The sequence below is a fragment of the Mus musculus genome, chromosome Y (assembly GCF_000001635.26).
Source record: "Mus musculus strain C57BL/6J chromosome Y, GRCm38.p6 C57BL/6J".
In the NCBI taxonomy this organism is placed as follows: domain Eukaryota; kingdom Metazoa; phylum Chordata; class Mammalia; order Rodentia; family Muridae; genus Mus; species Mus musculus.
The window spans coordinates 34,282,980-34,307,869 of record NC_000087.7 but is presented as its reverse complement, the minus strand read 5'-3'; the positions used below and the strand labels follow the sequence as shown (position 1 = coordinate 34,307,869).

At 38.8% G+C, this 24,890-nt stretch overlaps 1 protein-coding gene across 1 annotated transcript in view; it reads right to left on the bottom strand.

The window, feature by feature from the left end:
* Gm21647 (predicted gene, 21647) overlaps window positions 1-22,779 on the bottom strand; it is a 31,122-nt gene extending 8,343 nt beyond the window's left edge. Inside the window, exons 1-3 of the mRNA XM_017318700.1 lie at window positions 22,671-22,779; window positions 17,290-17,356; window positions 16,680-16,714 (exon numbers count right to left, since the gene is read on the bottom strand). Of these exons, the coding sequence (XP_017174189.1) occupies window positions 16,680-16,714; window positions 17,290-17,356; window positions 22,671-22,779 (211 nt within the window). The remainder of the gene's footprint in view (window positions 1-16,679; window positions 16,715-17,289; window positions 17,357-22,670) is intronic.
* Between the last annotated feature and the right edge of the window lie 2,111 nt (window positions 22,780-24,890).

Below are 24,890 nucleotides of genomic sequence, written 5' to 3'. Positions count from 1 at the left end.
ACCTCCAAAACTCCACCTTCATCCCCACCCAGACCCCTAGCTGAACCAGGATTAACCAACAGACAATTGACTACCTCCACTGAGACTTCATCCTACCATGATTCTTCAAGAATTTTGCTTCCTCAAGAACTCTTTGTAGCCACCATACTGGGTAACAGGGTTTTTTTTTTTTTTTTTTTTTTTTTTTTTTTTTTTTTTCTTTCCATTTTTTATTAGGTATTTAGCTCATTTACATTTCCAATGCTATACCAAAAGTCCCCCATACCCACCCACCCCCACTCCCCTACCCGCCCACTCCCCCTTTTTGGCCCTGGCGTTCCCCTGTTCTGGGGCATATAAAGTTTGTGTGTCCAATGGGCCTCTCTTTCCAGTGATGGCCGACTAGGCCATCTTTTGATACATATGCAGCTAGAGTCAAGAGCTCCGGGGTACTGGTTAGTTCATAATGTTGATCCACCTATAGGGTTGCAGATCCCTTTAGCTCCTTGGGTACTTTCTCTAGCTCCTCCGTTGGGAGCCCTGTGATCCATCCATTAGCTGACTGTGGGCATCCACTTCTGTGTTTGCTAGGCCCCGGCATAGTCTCACAAGAGACAGCTACATCTGGGTCCTTTCGATAAAATCTTGCTAGTGTATGCAATGGTGTCAGCGTTTGGATGCTGATTATGGGGTGGATCCCTGGATAAGGCAGTCTCTACATGGTCCACCCTTTAATCTCAGCTCCAAACTTTGTCTCTGTAACTCCTTCCAAGGGTGTTTTGTTCCCACTTCTAAGGAGGGGCATAGTGTCCACACTTCAGTCTTCATTTTTCTTGAGTTTCATGTGTTTAGGAAATTGTATCTTATATCTTGGGTATCCTAGGTTTTGGGCTAATATCCACTTATCAGTGAGTACATATTGTGTGAGTTCCTTTGTGAATGTGTTACCTCACTCAGGATGATGCCCTCCAGGTCCATCCATTTGGCTAGGAATTTCATAAATTCATTCTTTTTAATAGCTGAGTAGTACTCCATTGTGTAGATGTACCACATTTTCTGTATCCATTCCTCTGTTGAGGGGCATCTGGGTTCTTTCCAGCTTCTGGCTATTATAAATAAGGCTGCTATGAACATAGTGGAGCATGTGTCCTTCTTACCAGTTGGGGCATCTTCTGGATATATGCCCAGGAGAGGTATTGCTGGATCCTCCGGTAGTACTATGTCCAATTTTCTGAGGAACCGCCAGACGGATTTCCAGAGTGGTTGTACAAGCCTGCAATCCCACCAACAATGGAGGAGTGTTCCTCTTTCTCCACATCCTCGCCAGCATCTGCTGTCACCTGAATTTTTGATCTTAGACATTCTGACTGGTGTGAGGTGGAATCTCAGGGTTGTTTTGATTTGCATTTCCCTGATGATTAAGGATGTTGAACATTTTTTCAGGTGCTTCTCTGCCATTCGGTATTCCTCAGGTGAGAATTCTTTGTTCAGTTCTGAGCCCCATTTTTTAATGGGGTTGTTTGATTTTCTGAAGTCCACCTTCTTGAGTTCTTTATATATGTTGGATATTAGTCCCCTATCTGATTTAGGATAGGTAAAGATCCTTTCCCAATCTGTTGGTGGTCTCTTTGTCTTATTGACGGTGTCTTTTGCCTTGCAGAAACTTTGGAGTTTCATTAGGTCCCATTTGTCAATTCTCGATCTTACAGCACAAGCCATTGCTGTTCTGTTCAGGAATTTTTCCCCTGTGCCCATATCTTCAAGGCTTTTCCCCACTTTCTCCTCTATAAGTTTCAGTGTCTCTGGTTTTATGTGAAGTTCTTTGATCCATTTAGATTTGACCTTAGTACAAGGAGATAAGTATGGATCGATTCGCATTCTTCTACATGATAACAACCAGTTGTGCCAGCACCATTTGTTGAAAATGCTGTCTTTCTTCCACTGGATGGTTTTAGCTCCCTTGTCGAAGATCAAGTGACCATAGGTGTGTGGGTTCATTTCTGGGTCTTCAATTCTATTCCATTGGTCTACTTGTCTGTCTCTATACCAGTACCATGCAGTTTTTACCACAATTGCTCTGTAGTAAAGCTTTAGGTCCGGCATGGTGATTCCACCAGAGGTTCTTTTATCCTTGAGAAGAGTTTTTGCTATCCTAGGTTTTTTGTTATTCCAGATGAATTTGCAAATTGCTCCTTCTAATTCATTGAAGAATTGAGTTGGAATTTTGATGGGGATTGCATTGAATCTGTAGATTGCTTTTGGCAAGATAGCCATTTTTACAATATTGATCCTGCCAATCCATGAGCATGGGAGATCTTTCCATCTTCTGAGATCTTCTTTAATTTCTTTCTTCAGAGACTTGAAGTTTTTATCATACAGATCTTTCACTTCCTTAGTTAGAGTCACGCCGAGATATTTTATATTATTTGTGACTATTGAGAAGGGTGTTGTTTCCCTAATTTCTTTCTCAGCCTGTTTATTCTTTGTGTAGAGAAAGGCCATTGACTTGTTTGAGTTAATTTTATATCCAGCTACTTCACCGAAGCTGTTTATCAGGTTTAGGAGTTCTCTGGTGGAATTTTTAGGGTCACTTATATATACTATCATATCATCTGCAAAAAGTGATATTTTGACTTCCTCCTTTCCAATTTGTATCCCCTTGATCTCCTTTTGTTGTCGAATTGCTCTGGCTAATACTTCAAGTACTATGTTGAAAAGGTAGGGAGAAAGTGGGCAGCCTTGTCTAGTCCCTGATTTTAGTGGGATTGCTTCCAGCTTCTCTCCATTTACTTTGATGTTGGCTACTGGTTTGCTGTAGATTGCTTTTATCATGTTTAGGTATGGGCCTTGAATTCCTGATCTTTCCAGAACTTTTATCATGAATGGGTGTTGGATCTTGTCAAATGCTTTTTCTGCATCCAACGAGATGATCATGTGGTTTTTGTCTTTGAGTTTGTTTATATAGTGGATTACATTGATGGATTTTCGTATATTAAACCATCCCTGCATTCCTGGAATAAAACCTACTTGGTCAGGATGGATGATTGCTTTAATGTGATCTTGGATTCGGTTAGCGAGAATTTTATTGAGGATTTTTGCATCGATATTCATAAGAGAAATTGGTCTGAAGTTCTCTATCTTTGTTGGATCTTTCTGTGGTTTAGGTATCAGAGTAATAGTGGCTTCATAAAATGAGTTGGGTAGAGTACTTTCTACTTCTATCTTGTGAAAAAGTTTGTGCAGAACTGGAATTAGATCTTCTTTGAAGGTCTGATAGAACTCTGCACTAAACCCGTCTGGTCCTGGGCTTTTTTTGGCTGGGAGACTATTTATAACTGCTTCTATTTCTTTAGGGGATATGGGACTGTTTAGAAGGTCAACTTGATCCTGATTCAACTTTGGTACCTGGTATCTGTCCAGAAATTTGTCCATTTCGTCCAGGTTTTCCAGTTTTGTTGAGTATAGCCTTTCGTAGAAGGATCTGATGGTGTTTTGGATTTCTTCAGGATCTGTTGTTATGTCTCCCTTTTCAGTTCTGATTTTGTTAATTAGGATTTTGTCTCTGTGCCCTCTAGTGAGTCTAGCAAAGGGTTTATCTATCTTGTTGATTTTCTCAAAGAACCAACTCCTCGTTTGGTTAATTCTTTGAATAGTTCTTCTTGTTTCCACTTGGTTGATTTCACCCCTGAGTTTGATTATTTCCTGCCGTCTACTCCTCTTGGGTGAATTTGCTTCCTTTTTTTCTAGAGCTTTTAGATGTGTTGTCAAGCTGCTAGTATGTGCTCTCTCCCGTTTCTTCATGGAGGCACTCAGAGCTATGAGTTTCCCTCTTAGAAATGCTTTCATTGTGTCCCAAAGGTTTGGGTACGTTGTGGCTTCATTTTCATTAAACTCTAAAAAGTCTTTAATTTCTTTCTTTATTCCTTCCTTGACCAAGGTATCATTGAGAAGAGTGTTGTTCAGTTTCCACGTGAGTGTTGGCTTTCTGTTATTTTTTTTGTTATTGAAGATCAGCCTTAGTGCATGGTGATCTGATAGGCTACATGGGACAATTTCAATATTTTTGAATCTGTTGAGGCCTGTTTTGTGACCTATTATGTGGTCAATTTTGGAGAAGGTACCATGAGGTGCTGAGAAGAAGGTATATCCTTTTGTTTTAGGATAAAATGTTCTGTAGATATCTGTCAGATCCATTTGTTTCATCACTTCTGTTAGTTTCAGTGTGTCCCTGTTTAGTTTCTGTTTCCATGATCTGTCCATTGGTGAAAGTGGTGTGTTGAAGTCTCCCACTATTATTGTGTGAGGTGCAATGTGTGCTTTGAGCTTTACTAAAGTTTCTTTAATGAATGTGGCTGCCCTTGTATTTGGCGCATAGATATTCAGAATTGAGAGTTCCTCTTGGAGGATTTTACCTTTGATGAGAACAAAGTGCCCCTCCTTGTCTTTTTTGATGACTTTGGGTTGGAAGTCAATCTTATCAGATATTAGGATGGCTACTCCAGCTTGTTTCTTCATACCATTTGCTTGGAAAATTGTTTTCCAGCCTTTTATTCTGAGGTAGTGTCTATCTTTTTCTCTGAGATGTGTCTCCTGTAAACAGCAAAATGTTGGGTCTTGTTTGTGTAGCCAGTTTGTTAGTCTATGTCTTTTTATTGGGGAGTTGAGACCATTGATGTTAAGAGATATTAAGGAAAAGTAATTGTTGCTTCCTGTTATTTTTGTTGTTAAAGTTGGCATTCTGTTCTTGTGGCTGTTTTCTTTTAGGTTTGTTGGGGGATTACCTTCTTGTTTTTTCTAGGGCATTGTTCCCGTTCTTGTATTGGTTTTTTTCTGTTATTACCCTTTGAAGGGCTGGATTCGTGGAGAGATAATGTGAGAATTTGATTTTGTCGTGGAATACTTTGGTTTCTCCATCTATGGTAATTGAGAGTTTGGCTGGGTATAGTAGCCTGGGCTGGAATTTGTGTTCTTTTAGTGTCTGTATAACATCTGTCCAGGCTCTTCTGGCTTTCATAGTCTCTGGTGAAAAATCTGGTGTAATTCTGATAGGCTTGCCTTTGTATGTTACTTGACCTTTTTCCCTTACCGCTTTTAGTATTCTATCTTTATTTAGTGCATTTGTTGTTCTGATTATTATGTGTCGGGAGGAATTTCTTTTCTGGTCCAGTCTATTTGGAGTTCTGTAGGCTTCTTGTATGTTCATAGGTATCTCTTTCTTTATATTTGGGAAGTTTTCTTCAATAATTTTGTTGAAGATGTTTGCTGGTCCTTTGAGTTGAAAATCTTCATTCTCATCCACTCCTATTATCCGTAGGTTTGGTCTTCTCATTGTGTCCTGGATTTCCTGGATATTTTGAGTTAGGATCTTTTTGCATTTTCCATTTTCTTTGATTGTTGTGCCGATGTTCTCTATGGAATCTTCTGCACCTGAGATTCTCTCTTCCATCTCTTGTATTCTGTTGCTGATGCTCAAATCTATGGTTCCAGATTTCTTTCCTAGGGTTTCTATCTCCAGTGTTGCCTCACTTTGAGTTTTCTTTATTGTTTCTACTTCCCTTTTTAGGTCTAGTATGGTTTTGTTCATTTCCATCACCTGTTTGTATGTTTTTTCCTCTTTTTCTGTAAGGACTTCTACCTGTTTGATTGTGTTTTCCTGTTTTTCTTTAAGGACTTGTAACTCTTTAGCAGTGTTCTCCTGTATTTCTTTAAGTGATTTATTAAAGTCCTTCTTGATGTCCTCTACCATCATCATGAGATATGCTTTTAAATCTAGGTCTAGGTTTTCGGGTGTGTTGGGGTGCCCTGGACTGGGCGAAGTGGGAGTACTGGGTTCTGATGATGGTGAGTGGTCTTGGTTCCTGTTAGTAGGATTCCTACGTTTACCTTTCGCCATCTGGTAATCTCTGGAGTTAGTAGTTATAGTTGACTCTGTTTAGAGATTGTTCTTCTGGTGATTCTGTTACCGTCTCTCAGCAGACCTGGGAGACAGATTCTCTCCTCTGAGTTTCAGTGCTCAGAGCACTCTCTGCTGGCAAGCTCTCTTACAGGGAAGGTGCGCAGATATCTTGTTTTTGGACCTCCTCCTGGTCGAAGAAGAAGGCCCAAAACAGGGCCTCTCTCAGAAGCTGTGTTGCTTTGGCAGTTCCCAGAAGCTGTCAGCTTCTGTGGTGCAGACTCTCACCTGTGCAGACTAAAATCCTAAGTTCCAGGGAGTCCTGGAACCAAGATGGTGACCGCTGCTCCTGAGGCCGAGGCCGTCTCCCGAGCCAGGCGGACACCTGTCCCCTGGTCCGGATGGTGGCCGGTTATCTGCGGCCCGCCCAGGCTGCTGCCTCAGCGGCTCTGTGCTTCTGCCCGTCCCAGAAGCTGTCCGGTTCTCTGGCGCACCCTCTAACCTGTTCAGACTAATTTCCTAAATTCTGCTGAGTCCCGGAACCAAGATGGCGACCGCTGCTGCTGAGGCTGAGGTCGCCTCCCAAGCCAGGCGGACACCTGTCCTCTGGTCCGGATGGTGGCCGGTTATCTGCGGCCCGCCCAGGCTGCTGCCTCAGCGGCTCTGTGCTTCCGCCCGTCCCAGAAGCTGTCCGGTTCTCTGGTGCACCCTCTAACCTGTTCAGACTAATTTCCTAGGTCCCGCGGAGTCCCGGAACCCAGATGGCGACCGCTGCTGCTGAGGCTGAGGTCGCCTCCCAAGCCAGGCGGACACCTGTCCTCTGGTCCGGATGGTGGCCGGTTGTCTGCGGCCCGCCCAGGCTGCTGCCTCAGCGGCTCTGTGCTTCTGCCCGTCCCAGAAGCTGTCCGGTTCTCTGGCGCACCCTCTAACCTGTTCAGACTAATTTCCTAAATTCTGCTGAGTCCCGGAACCAAGATGGCGACCGCTGCTGCTGAGGCTGAGGTCGCCTCCCAAGCCAGGCGGACACCTGTCCTCTGGTCCGGATGGTGGCCGGTTATCAGCGGCCCGCCCAGGCTGCTGCCTCAGCGGCTCTGTGCTTCCGCCCGTCCCAGAAGCTGTCCGGTTCTCTGGTGCACCCTCTAACCTGTTCAGACTAATTTCCTAGGTCCCGCGGAGTCCCGGAACCCAGATGGCGACCGCTGCTGCTGAGGCTGAGGTCGCCTCCCAAGCCAGGCGGACACCTGTCCTCTGGTCCGGATGGTGGCCGGTTGTCTCCGGCCCGCCCAGGCTGCTGCCTCAGCGGCTCTATGCTTCCGCCCGTCCCAGAAGCTGTCCGGTTCTCTGGCGCACCCTCTAACCTGTTCAGACTAATTTCCTAAATTCTGCTGAGTCCCGGAACCAAGATGGGTAACAGGGTTTGAACAGCGGGAAAACAATCTCAGCCAAGCCCATTGCTGATTGGCTGTGTTTGCACATGAGTACTAAGGGTAAGAGAGGCTCTTTCAATCATCTGTGATTAAAGCTTCAAAAAGCGGGTAGTATTTTAACTTCCTCTACTACCCAGAGGCTTTCCATTTTCTAAGTTTGCAATACTAACTTGAAAGTTAAAATAAAATGAACTCCAAAGACGACTCTCCTACTTTGTTTCAGATGAAGGGGCTGTTCTGTGTAACTCTAAATTGTTTTTTTTTGTTTTGTTTGTTTTTTTTTGTTTTTTTTTAAACTAAAGTGTTTTTGCATGTTTGTATTTATATAACATGTATGACTAGTTCCCCTAGAAACTAGAATAGGATGCCAAAATCCCTGGATATAAAATTAAAAATGATTTTGAGAATTATCTGGGTTCTAGGAACTAAACCTTGGTTCTGTACAAAAGCAACAAGTGTTCTTAATTTCTAAGCCATCTTTCCATTCCTATCCTGTGTGTGTTTTAAGGTGTGCTGGATCATTTCTAACGATAGATGTTTAATTTTACTATATAATGGATAGTATAAAAAATGACTCTGTTAATGTTGTCTATTTCCAGAAACAGAAAAACAAACAAACAAACAAACAAAACAGCAACAAAAAAAAAACATAATTTTAATGGATTGTGTAAATCATAAAAAGTTTCAGGATAAAAATGGAGTGTATACATTTCAGTATATGGGTGCATAAGGAGGCCAGATATAGACATCTGTTTTATTCTCAATTATATTCCAAATTTCTTTTTCATTTTCTCTTTTTTTTTTTTTCAAGTCAGGGTTTATCTGAAAAGCTCTGGTTAACCTGGAACTCACCCTGTATACCAGGGTGGCGTCAAAATCAAAAATCTCCCTGCCTCTGCCTCCCAACGTCTGGGATTAAGGCATGTGCCACCACTGACTGACCCAACTTAAAACTTGAGATAGGTTCTCTCTGAATATGCAGCTAACCAATGCCACTACCTCGGCTAGCCAACAAGCTGTCTCCACCTACTCAGCACTGGTTGGCAGCCTGCATTTTAGAAGTGGATTCTAGGCCCCCACTTTTATTTTCAAGGAAAACATTTTACTAAAACAGCCATCTCTCTAGCCTCTCTTCAAGGTTTGTTCTGTTGCTATAGACACTGCAATTTTTTGTTTGTTTGTTTTTTGTTTGTTTGGTTTCTTTTTCTATTTCTCTAATCATGCCTAAGTTTAGGCTCCTAAAATGCTTAGTGGTGGTTTTGCTTGTTTCCTTACAACAGCAAATTGGTTTTCTTGCTCACTTTACAATTTGCAGTTAATTTGGCACACTGGACGAACTGACATTTCATTTACTAGGCTTATTGCTGTGTTTTGTTTCTTTGGTGCTTTTTTTTTTTTTTTGTTAATTTGCTGGGTTTTTTTTTTTTTTTTTTGCTGGTTTTTTGTTTTTGTTTTTGTTTTCACCACTGAAGATGAAATTTATAACTTTTAATGGTGCTTTACCACTGAGCTACATCTTTAGTTAATCTTTAGTTTTGAATGTTGGATGAGAAGTTATCTGTGTGTATTTTTTAAAGAAAACTATAATTTCTGTGAAGCCTACAATTATCCCCCTATGCTATAGGTTCTATAGAGATCTGTTTCCCTCGTTTGGCCTCTTCAAGAAACAGGGAAATATTTTTAAAACACATACCTCCAGATTTATCCAACATACTGCCTACTTCATGTCTGTGAAGACAGAACAATAAAAAATTAAAGCAAGAAATATAGTAGACTGGTAGGCCATTTTTTTTACCACACACAAAACTTTACACAGAACCTTCTTTAATTTTTTATAATAAATATATAATGTTTGGTTTGGAACAAATGTCATATGCATATAAAATATGTGGTGGACTACCAACTTGAACTTGGATTATTTACTTTTAACAATTCATACGTTTACACCCCACAAGGAGTTTATTCATAACTCTCCCACACTTGCCGAGACCCTTTTTTTTCCCAGATAGTCCCCTACTTATTTTTATGATGTTTCTCCTTTTCTTTGAGTGTGTCAAATATCACATGCAGGTGGTCCTATTGTATGAGTTCCTATGTGTTTGTGATCACAAAGTCTAAAGGATCCCAAGCTGGGCTTGAACTTAACATATAGCAGCATCTGACATTGAAATGCTGATCTTCCTGAATCTACTTTTCCAGTGAAGGTAACACAAACACTACTTTTGAAGTACTCTATTGAACTGGCAAAAAAAAAAAAAAAAAAGAAAAAAAGAAAAAGAATTGAAAATATTACCCCATGTCTTCATCTCCTTTTACTTGAGGCGATATATATCCATCTTTACCAATTGCTGGGTTATTTACTGTATTGACAATAGAAAATGTAAACATTTGAAAGTATGCCATATTAGTAATAGTTAATAAAGTACTATCAATTTGAATTTCTTTGGAAAAACTGCCCGTTTTGAGTTTTTGAAACAGATTTTAAAAACTAAGTAAAATTAAGTACATCCAGGAAATCTAGTACACAAGAAGAAGAAAAAACATAAGGATAACAGGTATAGATGAGAAGTAAGATTTCCAAATTATAGGGTCAGTGAATATCTTCAATAAAACTATAAAAGAAACCTTTCCTAACCTAATGAAAGAGATGTCCATGAACATACAAGAAGCATGCAGAACTCCAAATAGTTTGGACCAGAAAAACAACAACAAAAACAAAAATCCCTGCCATCATATATTAATCAAAGCACCAAATGCACAAAACAAAGAAAAAATATTAAAAGCAGTAAGGTAAAATGGTCAAGTAACATATACAGGAATTCCTATCAGAATTACACCTAACTTCTCCCCAGAGACTATGAAAGCCATAAGATCCACGGTAGATATCATACAGACACTAAGAGAGCAGAAATAAGAGCCAAAGCTATAATATGCAGCAAAACTATTTTACCATAGATTGAGAAAACAAGGTATTCCGTGAAAAAACAATATTTACACAATATCTTTGAACAAATCAAACCCTTCAAGGGATAATAAAGGGAAAACTCCAATATAAGGAGGGAAATCACATGCTAGCAAAAACAAGATATTAATCTTGAAGTAAACCTAAAAGAAGATAGCTACATGAACAAAGTTCCAACAAAAATAACAGGAAGAAACAAAGACTTTGTCTTAGTATCTCTTAATATCGCCATATTCTATTCACCAATTAGAAAGAAATAGACTAACAGACTGGATGTGTAAGCAAGACCCAGCATACCAGAAACGAACCTCAGGAACAAAGACAGACATTACCTCACAGTAAAAGGCTGGAAAACAATTTTCTAAGCAAATGTTCCAAAGAAACAAATTTGGAGTAGCCATTCTAATATCAAATAAATTTGACTTTCAACCCAATGTTATCAAAAAAGACAAGGAGTGACACTTCATATTCATCAAAGTTAAAATTTACCAAGATGAATTTTCAATTCTAAACATTTATAGTCCAAATGCAATGGCATCCATATTCATATAAGAAACTTTAGTACAGCTCAAAATGCACATTGCACGACACACAATAATAGCAGAAGACTTCAACAACCCTCCCTCATCAATGGAAAGATCCTGGAAAGAAAAATTAAAAAAAAGACACAGTTAAACTAACAGAAGTTATGAAACAAATACATTAGTTGATATCTATAGAACATTTTATTCTAGAACAAAAATTGTCCATTCTGCTCAGCACCTCATGACGCCTTCTCCAAAATTAACAATATAATCAGTCACAAAACATGCCTCAACAGATATAAAAATATCCAAATAATCTCATACATCCTATCTAATCTCCAAGGACTAAGGCTGATCTGAAATAATAATATAAATAATTGAAAACCCATGTACACGTAGAAGGTGAACAAAAATCCAGTCAGTGATAAATCAGGTAGGGAAGAAATAAAAAAAATAAATATAAGACTTTTTAGAGTTTAAAAAAAATGAAGTTACTACATACTGAAAGTTGTGGAACACAACTAAAGCAGTGTTAAAGGGAATCTCATAGCTCTGAATGCCTCTAAATAGAAACTGGAGAGAAGATACAGTAGTAGGTTGACAGAACACCTAAAACCCCTTGAATAACAGGAAGGAAATTCACCCAAGAGGAGTTGAAGGCAGGAAATAATCACACTCAGGGCTGAAATCAAACAAGTGGAAACAAAGGAACTATAACATAAAATCAAACAAACTAGTAGCTGGACCTTTGAGAAAGTCAACAAGATAGATAAAACATTAGCCAGACTAATTACAGGGCACAGGGAAAATATCAACATTAACAAAACCAGTAATGAAAAGGGAGACATAACAACAGATACTTAGTAAATCCAAAAAAATCATCAGATCCTACTATACAAGCCTGTAACTTAGCAAAAGTGGAAAATCTGGATGAATTGGACAATTATCTAGACAGATGTCAGGTACTAAATTTCAATCAGGTTGAGATAAACCCTGTAAACTCTCCCATAACCCCCAAAGAAATAGAAGCAGTCATTAAGAGCTCCCCCCTCCAAAAAAAAAAAAAGCCCCGTATCTGATGGGTTTAGTACAGATTTCTATCAGACTTTCAATGAAACACCAATACCAACAATCTTCAATCTATTATGCAAAAACAAAAGAAAATGAACACTACTTAATTTGTTCTATGAAGCCACATTTACTCTTATACCCAAACCATACAAAATCCCAATGAAGACAGGATACTTCAGACCAATTTAACTTATAAATATTGATGCAAAAATACTCAATAACATCCTGTTAAACACAATCCAAGAACACATCAAAATGATCATCCTACATGATCAAGCGGCTTCATCCCAGGGATACAGGAATGGTTCAATATATGGGAATCCATCAATGTAATCCAATATGTAAAGAATCTCAAGGAAAAAAACACAGTATTATCTCATTAGACACTGAGGAATCATTTAAAAAAAATCAACACACCTTCATGATGAAAGTCTTGGATAGATAGATTCAGAAAGCAAGGCCCATAACTAAACATAGTAGCAAACCAGGATCCAACATCAAAATAAATGGAGAGAAACTCGATGCAACCCCACTAATATATGACAAGGCTTCCCACTCTCTCCCTACCTATTCACTATAGTACTAGAAGTTCTAGCCAGATTAAATAGACAACAAAAAGAGGTCAAAAAGTTAAAAATTGGAAAAGAACAAATGAAAATATCACTATTAATAGGTAATAAGATAGTATATTTAGTGACCCCAAAAAAATCCACTAAAGTACCCTTAAGCCTGAGAAACAACTTTAGCAAAGTGATTGGATATACAATTAACTCAAATAGATCAGTAGCTTTCCTCTACTCAAAGGATAAACAGGCTGAAAAGGAAGTTATGGAAACAACACTCTTCACAATAGTCTCATACCTTGGTGTGACACGAAAAAAGCAAGTCAAAGTTCTGTAGGACAAGAACTTCATGTCTCTGAAGAAAGAAATTGAAATTCTCAGAAGATGGAAAGATCTCCCATGGCCATAGATTGGTGTCCCAAATAATTTAGTAAGAATGTCTATCTTGCCAAAAGTAAGCTCTGATTCCATGCCCTCTCCATCAATATTCAAACTTAATTTTTTATAAAGATAGAAAGAGCAATATGCAAAATCATTTGGAATAACGAAAATCCAGGATATTGTAAAACTATTCACAACAATAAAAGAACTTCAGGGGGAATCATCCCTGACCTCAAGCTGTATTATAGAGAAATAGTGATAAAAATGTATAGTGACCATAAAGAAAAAATGACTTCAGGAAGTTCACACGCAAACGTATATGTCTAAAGTATATCATCCTGTATGAGGTAACACAATCCCAAAGGAAAAAATATGGTATGCACTCACTGATAAGTGGATATTATCCTAAAAGTTCAGAATACCCAAAATGTAATTCACAGACCACATAAACCTTAAGAAGGAAGAAAAAAGTGTGCATGTTTCCGTCCTACTCAGAATGGGGAACAAAATACTACTGGGAGGAAATATGGAGACAAAGTGCAGGGCAGAGACTGAAGGAACGACCATTCAGAATCTGCCCCACCTGTGGATCCATCCCGTATATAAACACCAGACCCTGTCACTATTGTGGATACCAACAAATGATTGCTGAAAGGAGCCTAATATGGCTGTGTCCTTAGGGGCTCTGCCAGAGGTTGGCAAAAACAGAGGCTCATGCTCACAGCCAACAATCAGACTGATTATGGGGTCCACAGTGGAAGAGTTAGAGGAAGGACTGAAGGAGCTGAAGGGGTTTGTAACCTTACAGGAAGAACAATAATATGAACCAAGCAGACCGCCCCCCACCCCAGAGCACTCAGGGACGAAGCCAGCAAACAAAGAGGGGGACCCATGGCTCCAGCTAAATACATAGCAGAGGATGTCCTTGTCAAACATCAATGAGAGGAGAGGTCCTTGGTCATGTGAAGTTTGGTGTCCCAGTGTAGGCAAATACTAGAGCAGGGACATGGGTGTTGGTGGGTGGGGGAACATGCTCATAGAAGCAGAGGGAGGGTGGAATGGTAAAGGGAATTTCTGGGGTGAAACCAGGAAATGACTAATATTTGAAATGTAAATAAACACACACACACACACACACACACACACACACACACACACACACACACACACACACACACCTAATATGATGGCTTTAACTGTGACTTCAAGTGGGTTTATATGCAATCACACGATGATCTAAATTTTGGTCCCATTGTTGCTAGGGTTTTGATAAATTAGAGTAAATGTGTTTGCATCTCAATCTCCAAATGAAATCATGGTTGCTTTTATCATAACCAAGCTCCTCAATATTTTTCATCATAATACAAATCTAAAGCAGATCTAAAATATAAAGTTTTTCTGGCTGGACAAATATGTTACTGCTACAGCAAGAAGCTCTGGTTTCAATCTTCAACAAGGAAAAAAGGAATAAAAAACAAACAAACAAACAAACAAACAAATTTTAAATATAAAAAATAAAGAACACATATTTCCTCAGGCCCAGGTACATTTGTAAGGCTGGGGACTTCAGTTTCAAGGCCAGTCAAAGCTGCAGGTGAGGTTTCAGACAATCCTGAGATATAGAGTTAGAGCTTACTGTCCTAAACCAAAACAACAAATAAATAACAACAACCTGGCCTGAATTATGTCTGAAGTCCCAGCACTTCTGAGGCTGAGAGGAGCCTCTGTATTTTGAGGCAATTGGAGCCTATACATAGAAATTTCGGGAATCTGCCATTTTAACAACAGGTAGAGGTAAATGAAGACTGGTTTTCAGTTCGTTTTTAATGAATTCCTGGCAGGCAGCAGCAGCTAAAAGAAGGTTTTAGTCTGTTGGCTCCACTAACTGACTTCCAATTTACTCACTCCTCACCTCCCCAAGCCCCAAGAAGACTTCCAGGGTCTCCAATTCCCTGGCCTTCCTGCTTTCTGTTAGAAAATAATTCTGTTCAAACCCCTGCCCTTAGCGAAGTTCTCTGTTTTTCTCAGCAGAGACCTAAGTGGGAAAAGTTGATTGTGAGCCTGGAAGCAGTACCTTCCTGAGTCCAGTGAGGGTCACCTCCTCTCCTTACTCCTAAAGTAACACCTCCACCCCTCCACCTTCTTCCCCACACAGGCCCCCAGCTCAAACAGGATTAATCATCTTTCAACAGACAATTGACTACCTCTACTGAGACTTCTCCCTACCATGCTTCCTCAAGAACCTTGCTTCCACAAGAACTCGGCTTGATGACTACCACAAAGCATACTGGGTAACAGGGTTTGGATAGCGGAAAACAATCTCAGCCAAGGCCCTTGCTGATTGGCAGTGTTTGCACATGTGTACTAAGGGTGAGAAAGGCTCAATCAGTCGTCTGTCATTGAAGAGCAAAAAGGAGGTAGTATTTTAGCTGCCACTACTACCCAGAGGCTTTCCATTTTCCAAGTTTACAATACTAACTTGAAAGCTAAAATAAAATGGACCCCAAACAAGACTCTCCTACTTTGTTTCAGATGAAGGTGCTGTTGTTTGTAATTTTCAATTGTTTTATTTATTTAAGTAATTTGTTTTTGCATGTTTGTATTTATAAACATGCATGTGTGGTGCACATAGAAACTAGAAGAGAATTCCAAAACCCATGGATATAGAATTAAAAATGGGTTTGAGCCATTGTGTGGGTCCTAGGAACTAAAACTAGGTTCTGTCCAAAAACAAGTGCTCTTAATTTCTAAGCCATCTTTCCATCCCTGTCCTTTGTGTCTTTTAAGGTGTGCTGATCATTTTTCTTGAAACATGTTTATTTGTACTATACAGTGGAGATTACAAAATTATAACACTTTCTTAATATTGACAATTTCCTCAAAGAGAAAAAACAAAAAGACAAAAACCATCATTTTAATGGATTGTGTAAATCAGATAAAGAGTATTGTAAAAAACTGATGCATATACATTTCAGTATAAGTATGCATAAGAAGGCGACAAATAGACATTTGCTTCATTCTCAATCACATTCCAACTTCCTTTTTTTTTTTTTTTTTTCAAGGCAGGGTTGTAGTCCTGGACCTCACCCTGGTTACCAACTGCTGGGATTAAGGCATGAACCACCTCTGACTGCCCAAACTTAAAACTTGAGACAGGTTCTCTCTGATTGTGCAGCTCACCAATGCCACTAGCCTGGCTAGCAGCAAGCTGTCTCCACCTACTTTTCACTGGGTTGCAGCCTGCATTTTTAAAGCCGATTTAAGACCCCCTCCTTAATTTATATACTTTCAAGGAAAGCACATTACCAAAACAGCCATCTCTCTAGCCCCTCTGAGAGGTTTGTTCTCTTGTGGTAGCCACTGTATATTTTTTTTTCTTCTCTAATCATGCCTAAGTTTAGGCTCCTAAAATGCTTATTGCTGGTTTTGCTTGTTTCCTTACAAGAGCAAACTCGGTTTCTTGCTCATTTTACAATTTGCAGTTAATTTGGCAAACTGGACAACCTAACATTTCATTTGCAAGACTTATAACTGTGTTTTGCTTGTTTGGTAGGATTTTTGTTAATTTGGTGCATTTGTTGGTTTGTTTGGGGTTTTTATTGTTATTGTTTTGTTTTGTTTCTTTGTTTGTTTTTGTTTGTTTATTTTTGCCACTGAAGATGAAACTCATCACTTTTAAATGGTGATTTACCACTGAGCTACATCTTCAGCTAATCTTGCATTCTGAATGTTTGCTGAGAAGTTATCTCATATGTGTTTTAAAGGAAACTACAATTACTGTGAACCCTAAAATTGTCCCCTTTTGCTATACAGTCTAGAAATCTGATGCCCTCTTCTGACCTCTTTAAAAAACAGGCAAATACCTCCAAAAACACATACCTTCAGATTTATCCAACATACTGTCTACTTCATCTCTGTGAAGAAAGGAAAATAAAAAATTAATGCAAGAAATATAGTGGACTGGTAGGACATTTTTCTTACCCACACAAAACTTTAAAAAGAACTTTCTTTTAATTATTTATAATAAATATATAATGTTTGGTTAAGAACAAATGTCATATATATATATATATATACATATACATATGTATATATATATATATATATTACATGGTGGAGTATCAAAGTGATCTTGTATCCTTTACTTTTACCAATTCATACATTTACACCCACAGTAGTTTATTCATTAGTCTCCCACTCTTGCTGAGACCCTTCTTCTTGCCAGATGGTCCCCCTCTTATTTTCATGATTTTTCTCCTTTTCTTTGTGTGTATATCTTGGAAGATCTCAGGCAGGTGGTCATATTGTACTAGTTGCTATGTGTTTGTTATCACAAGGTCTGAAGGCCCTCAAGCTGGGCTTGAACTCAACATATAGCAGTGTCTGATTTGTATTGCTATCTTCCTGAATCTACTTCTCCAGTGAAGGGAATACAAACACTACTTATGAAGTAATCTATTGAGCTGGCAAAAAATATTGAAAATGTTACCCCATATCTTCATCTGCTTCTGCTTGAGGCGATATATTCTCATTTTTATCAAACGCTGGGCTCTTTACTGTATTAACAATAGAAAACAGAAACATTTGAAAGGATTCTATATAAGTAATAGTTAATAAAGTACTATCGATTTGAATTTCTCTCGAAAAACTCTCCATGTAAATTTTTGGAAGAGATTTTAGAAAGGAAATATTTACACCGAGAAAATCCAGGACACAAGGAGATGACAAAACTTAAGGATAATAGGTATCAATGACAAGTAAGTATTTCAAATTTAGGGACAGTGAATATATTCAACAAAATTATAGAAGAAAACTTCCCTAACCTAAAGAAAGAGTTGCCTATGAATATACAAGTAGCCTACAAAACTCCAAATAGTTTGGACCACAAGAGAAATTTCTTCCATCATATAGAAATCAAAACTCCAAATGCATAATAAAAAAAAAAGAAAAGAAAAAGAAGAATATTAAAAGCACTAAGGGAAAATGGTCAAGTGACTTATAAAGGAAATCCTATCAAAACTATACCTAACTTATCCCCAGAGATTATGAAAGCCATAATATCCAGGGCAGATGTCATACAGACCCTAAGGGAAAAGAAATGCCAGACAAGGCTACTAGACGCATCAAAAAATTTTACAATAGATTGAGAAAACAAAACGATATCTACACAATATGCTCGAACAAATCCAGCCCATCAAGTGGGTAATAATGGGAAAACTCCAATATAAGGAGGGAAATTACACTCTAGAAAAACCAAGAAATTGATCTTGAAGCAAACCTAAAAGAAGAAAGCTACATGAATCACATTCCAACTCTAACAACAAAAATAACAGGAAGCAACAACTACTTTTCCTTAATATCTCATAATATCAGCGGACACAATTCACCAATAAAAAGACATAGAATAACGGACAGGATGTGTAAGCAAGACCAAGCATACTAGAAACAAATCTCAGGGACAAATACAGATATTACCTTAGAGTAAAAGGCTGGAAAACAATTATCCAAGGAAATGTTCCAAAGAAACAAGTTGGAGTAGCCATTCTAATATCAAATAAATTCGACTTTCAACCCAAAGTTATCAAAAAAAAAAGAGGAGGGACACTTCATATTCATCAATGTTAAAATTTGCCAAGATGAATTCCCAATTCTGAACATTTATACGCCAAATGCAATGTCATCCACACTCATAAAAGAAACTTTAGTAAAGCTCAAAAACACACATGAATAGAGCATTAAAAGAAACCTTGACTAAATTGGTTTTAGAGACCTGCAGAAAAGATTATGCAGCTCTTTTTCCCTTCACCTTGTTCTGAGTATGGAACACCACAGGGAAATTTAAACTTACACCATTCGAACTCCTCAACTGGGGACCCCCCCCCCCCTTTAACAGAAGCAGGGGGAATGTTTGACACTCATGTTTCTTTTTCAGAACTCCCACTAGCTCACTTGAAGGACCTACAACTGGTCAGAAAAGATGCCTTGGAAATGTTGAAACACAATAAAAAAACTAAAACAAAAACACAAAAACAAAAAACATACGAACCAGAAACCATCTTGGTGCCACATAAATTTCAAACAGGAGTACCTGTCCTGGTCTGGTGCCACCATTCTGGCAAACTTGAACTCAGATCAAAAGGACTCTCCCTGATGATTCTCACAAGCCCTGCTGCCACACCTCCAGCATGTGCCCAGTTCTGGCATCCAGCCTGCCATGGCCCACTGGCCTGGCACTGCTCACGCACAGTGGGCACTGCACAGGAACCTCCCTCCCTCCCTCCTCCCACTGGCAAGAGGCTCTTTTGTCTCATTCAAGGGGCTTCTGAGGTTCTCAATCTTACATATCCTAAAGCTGTGACTTCATGTTGGCTTTGTTTGGCAGCTGGGCCAGAGGTTTAATTTTCTAACTTATAAGATCAGAACTATGTACTAGAAGGAGTGGGAAATGTGAGACTACAACTTAGAGCGTTTCTCCCTGGAAGGTAAAGCACCTGGATATTCTCCAAGATTGTTTTCCCTGATTTATAAAAATACAGCCAGAAAGAGACTCTATGTTATCTACAGCCACCAAAAAGCCTTTTGGTTTCTGAGCCTTACAGCTAGAGATTCGAAAATTGGAGTTTTGCCAAGGACATCCGGGCAGAGAAGAACACTCCTCCCAACTCTTCCCAACTCCTCCAAACTCTCCTCCCAACTCATCCCAATTCCTCAGCTAGCTAATAAAAACCTTCTTCTGTCACATCTCAGAGTCATACGCCCCTGCCCTGCACAGTGGAAGGAGTTTGTCCTTAGCTAGCTGATAATAAAACCTCTTGCAGTTTGCATCAGGTGTGGATTTCTCTCAAGTCATTGGGGTGCTGGCCAGCTCATCCCGGGACTTTACTGGACTTGAGAGGAGGTCCATCTTCGGGGTCTTACACATGGAGACCTAATACCAAAACTCTTCAAACTATTATGCAAAATCAAAAGAGAAGGAACACTATTGAATTTGTTCTATGAAGCCAGATTACAATTATATTCAAACCATACAAAAACTCAATGAAGAAAGGAAACTTCAGACCATTTTCCCTTATGAATTTCGAAGCAAAAATACTCAATAAAATCACTGCAAATCAAATAAAAGAATACATCAAAACGATCATCCATCATGGTCAAGTAGGCTTCATCCCTGTAATGCAGGGATGGTTTAATATATGGAAATCTGTCAACTTAATCCACTATAGAAACAAACTCAAAGACGAAAACAACATGATCACCTCATTAGATGCTGAGAAAACATTTGACAAAACACAACACCCATTCATAATAAAAGTCCAGGAAAGGTCAGGAATTCAAGGCCCATATCTAAACATAAAAAAAAAAAAAACAATAGACAGCAAACGAGTAGGAAACATTAAACTAAATGAAACAATCCCATTAAAATCAGGGACTAGACAAGGCTGCCCACTTTCTTCATACCTATTGAATATAGTAGTTGAAGTCCTAACCAGAGCAATTAGACAACAAAAGGAAAACAAATGAATACAAATTGGAAAGGAAGAAGTCAAAATATCACTATTTCCAGAATATATGATAGCATGTATCAGTGACCCAAAAATGTACCAGAGAAATCGTAACCATATATATGACTTCAGTGCAGTAGGTGAATATAAAATTAACTCAAACATATCAGTGACCTTTCTCTACTCAAAGGAAAAAGAGGATGAGAAAGAAATTAGGGAAAAATCACCCTTCACAATACTCACAAATAATATAAAATAGCTTGGTGTGACTCTAACTTAGAAAGTGAAAGATATATATGATAAAAACTTCATGTCTCTGAAGAAAGAAATGAAACAAGATCTCAGAACATGGAATGAACTCCCATGCTCATGGATTGGAAGGATTAATATAGTAAAAATGGCTGTTCTGCCAAAAGTAGTTTATAGATTCAATACAATCCCCATCAAAATTCCAACTCAATTCTTTACTGAGTTAGAAAGGGCAATTTACAAATTCTCCTGGAATTTGATAAAAACAAACAAACAAACAAACAAAAAAAAACAAACCAACAACAACAACAACAAAAAACCTGGTATAGGAAAAACTATTCCCAACAATAAAAGAACCTCTTGTGGAATCACCATGCCTGACCTCAAGCTGCACTACAAAGCAATTGTGATAAACACTACATGGTACAGGTATAGTGGTAGACAGGCAGATAAATGAAATAGAACTGAAGTCAGAGAAATAAACCTATAGTCACTTGATCTTTGACAAAGGAGCTAAAACCATCTAGTGGAAAGGAGACAGCATTTTCAACAAATGGTGTTGGTTCAATTGGCAGTTAGCATGTAGTAGAATGTAAATTGATCTATTCTCATCCCCTGTGCAATGCTCAAGTCTAAGTCGATCAAGGGACTGCACATAAAACCAGAGACACTGAAACTTATAGAGGAGAAAGTGGGGAATAGCCTGGAATACATGGGCAAAGGGGGAATATTCTTGAAAAAAAAAATACCACCAATGTCTTGTGCTATAAGATTAAAAATGGACAAATGGGACCTCATAAAATTGATAAGGTTATACCCAGAAGTTCAAACTTGTAATAAGGAAACATGCTTCACTTTGTCCATAGCAGCCTTATGTATAATAACAAGAAGCTGAAATGAAACCAGATGACTCTCTTTAGAGGAATGTATATAGAAAATATGGTACATTTACTTAATGAATTACTACACAGCTATTAAAAACAATGAATTCATGAAATTTTTATACAAATGGATGGATCTGGATGATATCTTCCTAAGAGAGTTAACCCAATCACAAAAAACACACATGATATTCACACATTGATGAGTGGATATTATCCCTGAAGCTCAGAATAACCAAGGTAAAATGTGCAAAACCCATGAAACTGAAGAAAGAAGACCAAAGTGTGGATATTCCATTCCTTCTTAGAATGGGGAACCAAATAATCATGGAGGGAGTTACAGAGACAAAGATTGGAGCTGAGAATAAAAGAATACAGAGACTGCCTCACTTGGGGATCCATCCCATATACAACCACCAAATCCAGACACTACTGAAGATGCCAACAAGGGCTTGGGTGCAGGAGAATGATATAGTTGTCTCCTGAGAGGATCTGCTAATGCCTGACAAATAAAAAAGTGGATGTTCACGGACATCCTTTGGACTTAGCACAGGGTCCCCAATTATGGAGCTGGAGAAAATACCTAAGGAGCTTAAGAAGTTTGCAGGCCCCTAGAAGAAAAAACAACATGAACTAACAAGTACCCCACAATTCCATGGGATTAAACCACCAATCAATGAAAACAAATAATGGGACATATGACTCCAGCTTCATATGTAGCAGAGGATGGACTAGTCAGGCATCAATGGGAGGAGAGACACTTGTTCCTGTAAAGATCCTATGCCCCAGTATGGGGGAATACCTGGGTTAGGAATTGGTAGATGGTGTGTTGGGGAGATGGGGGAGAGGGGAGAGGACAGGAGATTTTTTGGAGTGGAAACTAGAAACGGGGATAATATTTGAAATGTAAATAAGGAAAATATATAATAGAAAAAGAAAGGAAATAATTTATTTGCAGGTTTTATGAAATAAATTCATGTTTGGCAAACATATTATACGAACAATGTTCACGTCTTTTCTTGAGGTGAAATCAAGAAAGTTCTTCTCTCTCAACATATGCTGATATAGTTCCAAGAGTAGGTTTATGTGCTGCAAAACCTTGTATATAGGAATAGAGAGATATAGGTAAAATTAGAAATGAAGTATATGTAAGCTCTTAACAAAGACTTCTTCCATTTCAGGTGACTAGGTAAAGTCTAATGAACTGCAGGACACAATTAATACTGGAAATGCTATACCTTCCGAAAGAGCCTCCTCTGAAACTTTTATGTCATCATCCTCATCATCAAAGTCCAAAAGTAATAAGTAACCTTCCTTTGGTATCACCTTCAATTTCTTAAGAGCCATTCTTCTCATAAGAACTCAGTAGTCTTCTTAGTTAATAAAAAAGAAAAAAAAACAATAAAAAAACAATAAAAATAAAAAGGAAAAAAAAGAACTTAGTTACCTGATTAAAAATTATCATTTAAATAATTAAAAATAACAAAACATCAAATAATTATTTTAGCTCAATGAAAGATCATTTCTTTTTTACTTAACATGTATATTTTTAATCAATTGCCTTTATCAGAGAGTTCTGTGTACATATTCAATATGGTGATGCATATATATATACTTACCCGTACCATTTCCTCCGTGTATCCCATTTATCATGTCCCTCTCCCTCACAACTTGTTTTAAAAACTTCTTTAACTCACTTCTTTAAAAACCTCCTTTAGAACCTAAGTTATCAATCTGCCATTTCTCAGTTTAAAAAGAGACAAAAACTTGCCAACCTTCAACATATGAGTCCTCCCCTCCTCCCAAAAAAATGATGAGCAACATCCTTTAACCTTTGAGGCATCTGAATTTTGGTCCTATCTCCCACAGAATATTTTTAAACAAAACATCAGCAATTCTGTTTACCAGTTTATCTCAGTGTAACGTAAACTCACAGTTCTATCCAGAAAGATAAAGAACATGGTAACTGTATATTCATATCAAAAAGATCCACCACTAAGTCTACAAAAAAACATGAACTACCACCACCACCCACACAGAAAGACCTTATATTGGAGAAATTAGGGATTTGGGGAAGCCGAGGATTTCAAACATCTGAAGATTGTAAGTTCAAGGCCAGGCCAAGCCGGGCCAGCTGAAACTACAAAGATAGATCCCATCCTACAGAACCTAAACTGAGAGAAAAAGCTGAAATTGGTGGTGCAAGTCTTTAATCCCAATACATGGGAGACTGAGACAGAAAGATCTGTGGTCAGAATCCATCCCCAATGACTTATGAATCTCTTACAATTATCTCCTCTTCTTCTTTTCATTCATCTTCCTATGCCATTCTACTGTCTGCAATGTTCATACAGTCTATACCAAAGGAACACACCATAGAGAAGACAATGAGGAGGGAGGAATCCTCAGTGTGTTTCTAAGGGATCCTGAATATCACACAGGACAATCGCCAAGGCATCTCACCAATGGATCCCTGTTCCCTGACCCACAGTCCTGCAGCTGGTTCTCTGATCCTATCCCCAGGCCCCAAGCTTTTCTCTTCCAAGGGTTCCCAATTCTCTATGGCCCTGACCTGTTCGATCCTCTTCCATGAATATGGTCCTCCACCTTCCATTCACCCTCAGATTCCACAGAAAATGGCGATCAGGAGGCTTTTCCTCACATAGTGGCCTCCTGGGCCTGAGATTCCCCACCCTGTCACACCTCGATTAACTGTCCAACAACCCTGATCAGGGCAGACTATCACTTACAGCTCATCTAAGAGGAGAACACCTTCCCAACCGCACCCTTCTGTGCTTAGCTCCTCAATGGCAAAAAAAAAAAAAAAAAAAAAAAAAACCCGTTGTCAGGGGCCACACCCGGACAGAAGCCTCAGAGGATCCTTTGTGATGCCAGCTGGAGCAAATAGGTCTCACCAAAGAACTGTGCTGATTGGCTGAATACACCCTGCGCATGCGTTCACGGAATACCAAGTACTTTGAAGGGAGATTTTAGAAGGTGGGAGTAATCTACTGGCTTTAAGACAAATGATTTCCAGTTTGTTGGTTGACAAGTGCTTACAAACTTGAAAATCCAGAACAAATATGTAACATATGAAATACAGCAAATGGCTCTACTTAATTTCAGCTGTAGAGGCTCTTGTAAGCATTTTTGGTTTTTTATTTATTTATGTGCATAAACATTTAATAATGTGGACTTCTGCATGTACACATGCACACCAGAAGAGTCTATGCTGCCCTAAGAGTTCAGAAGGGAACATGCAGATTTCCTACAACCTCTGGTACTCTCCTCTCTCTACTTTCCTAGTCCTCAGCTTGATAGAAGAGTGTGCTAGGCAGTGCAGGCCCTCTCTCTCTCACCTATGTGCTTGGCCGCTCAGGCCCTCTCTCTCACTTAGGCGTTAGGCTGGGCAGGTCCTCTCTCTCTCTCTCTCTCTCTCTCTCTCTCTCTCTCTCTCT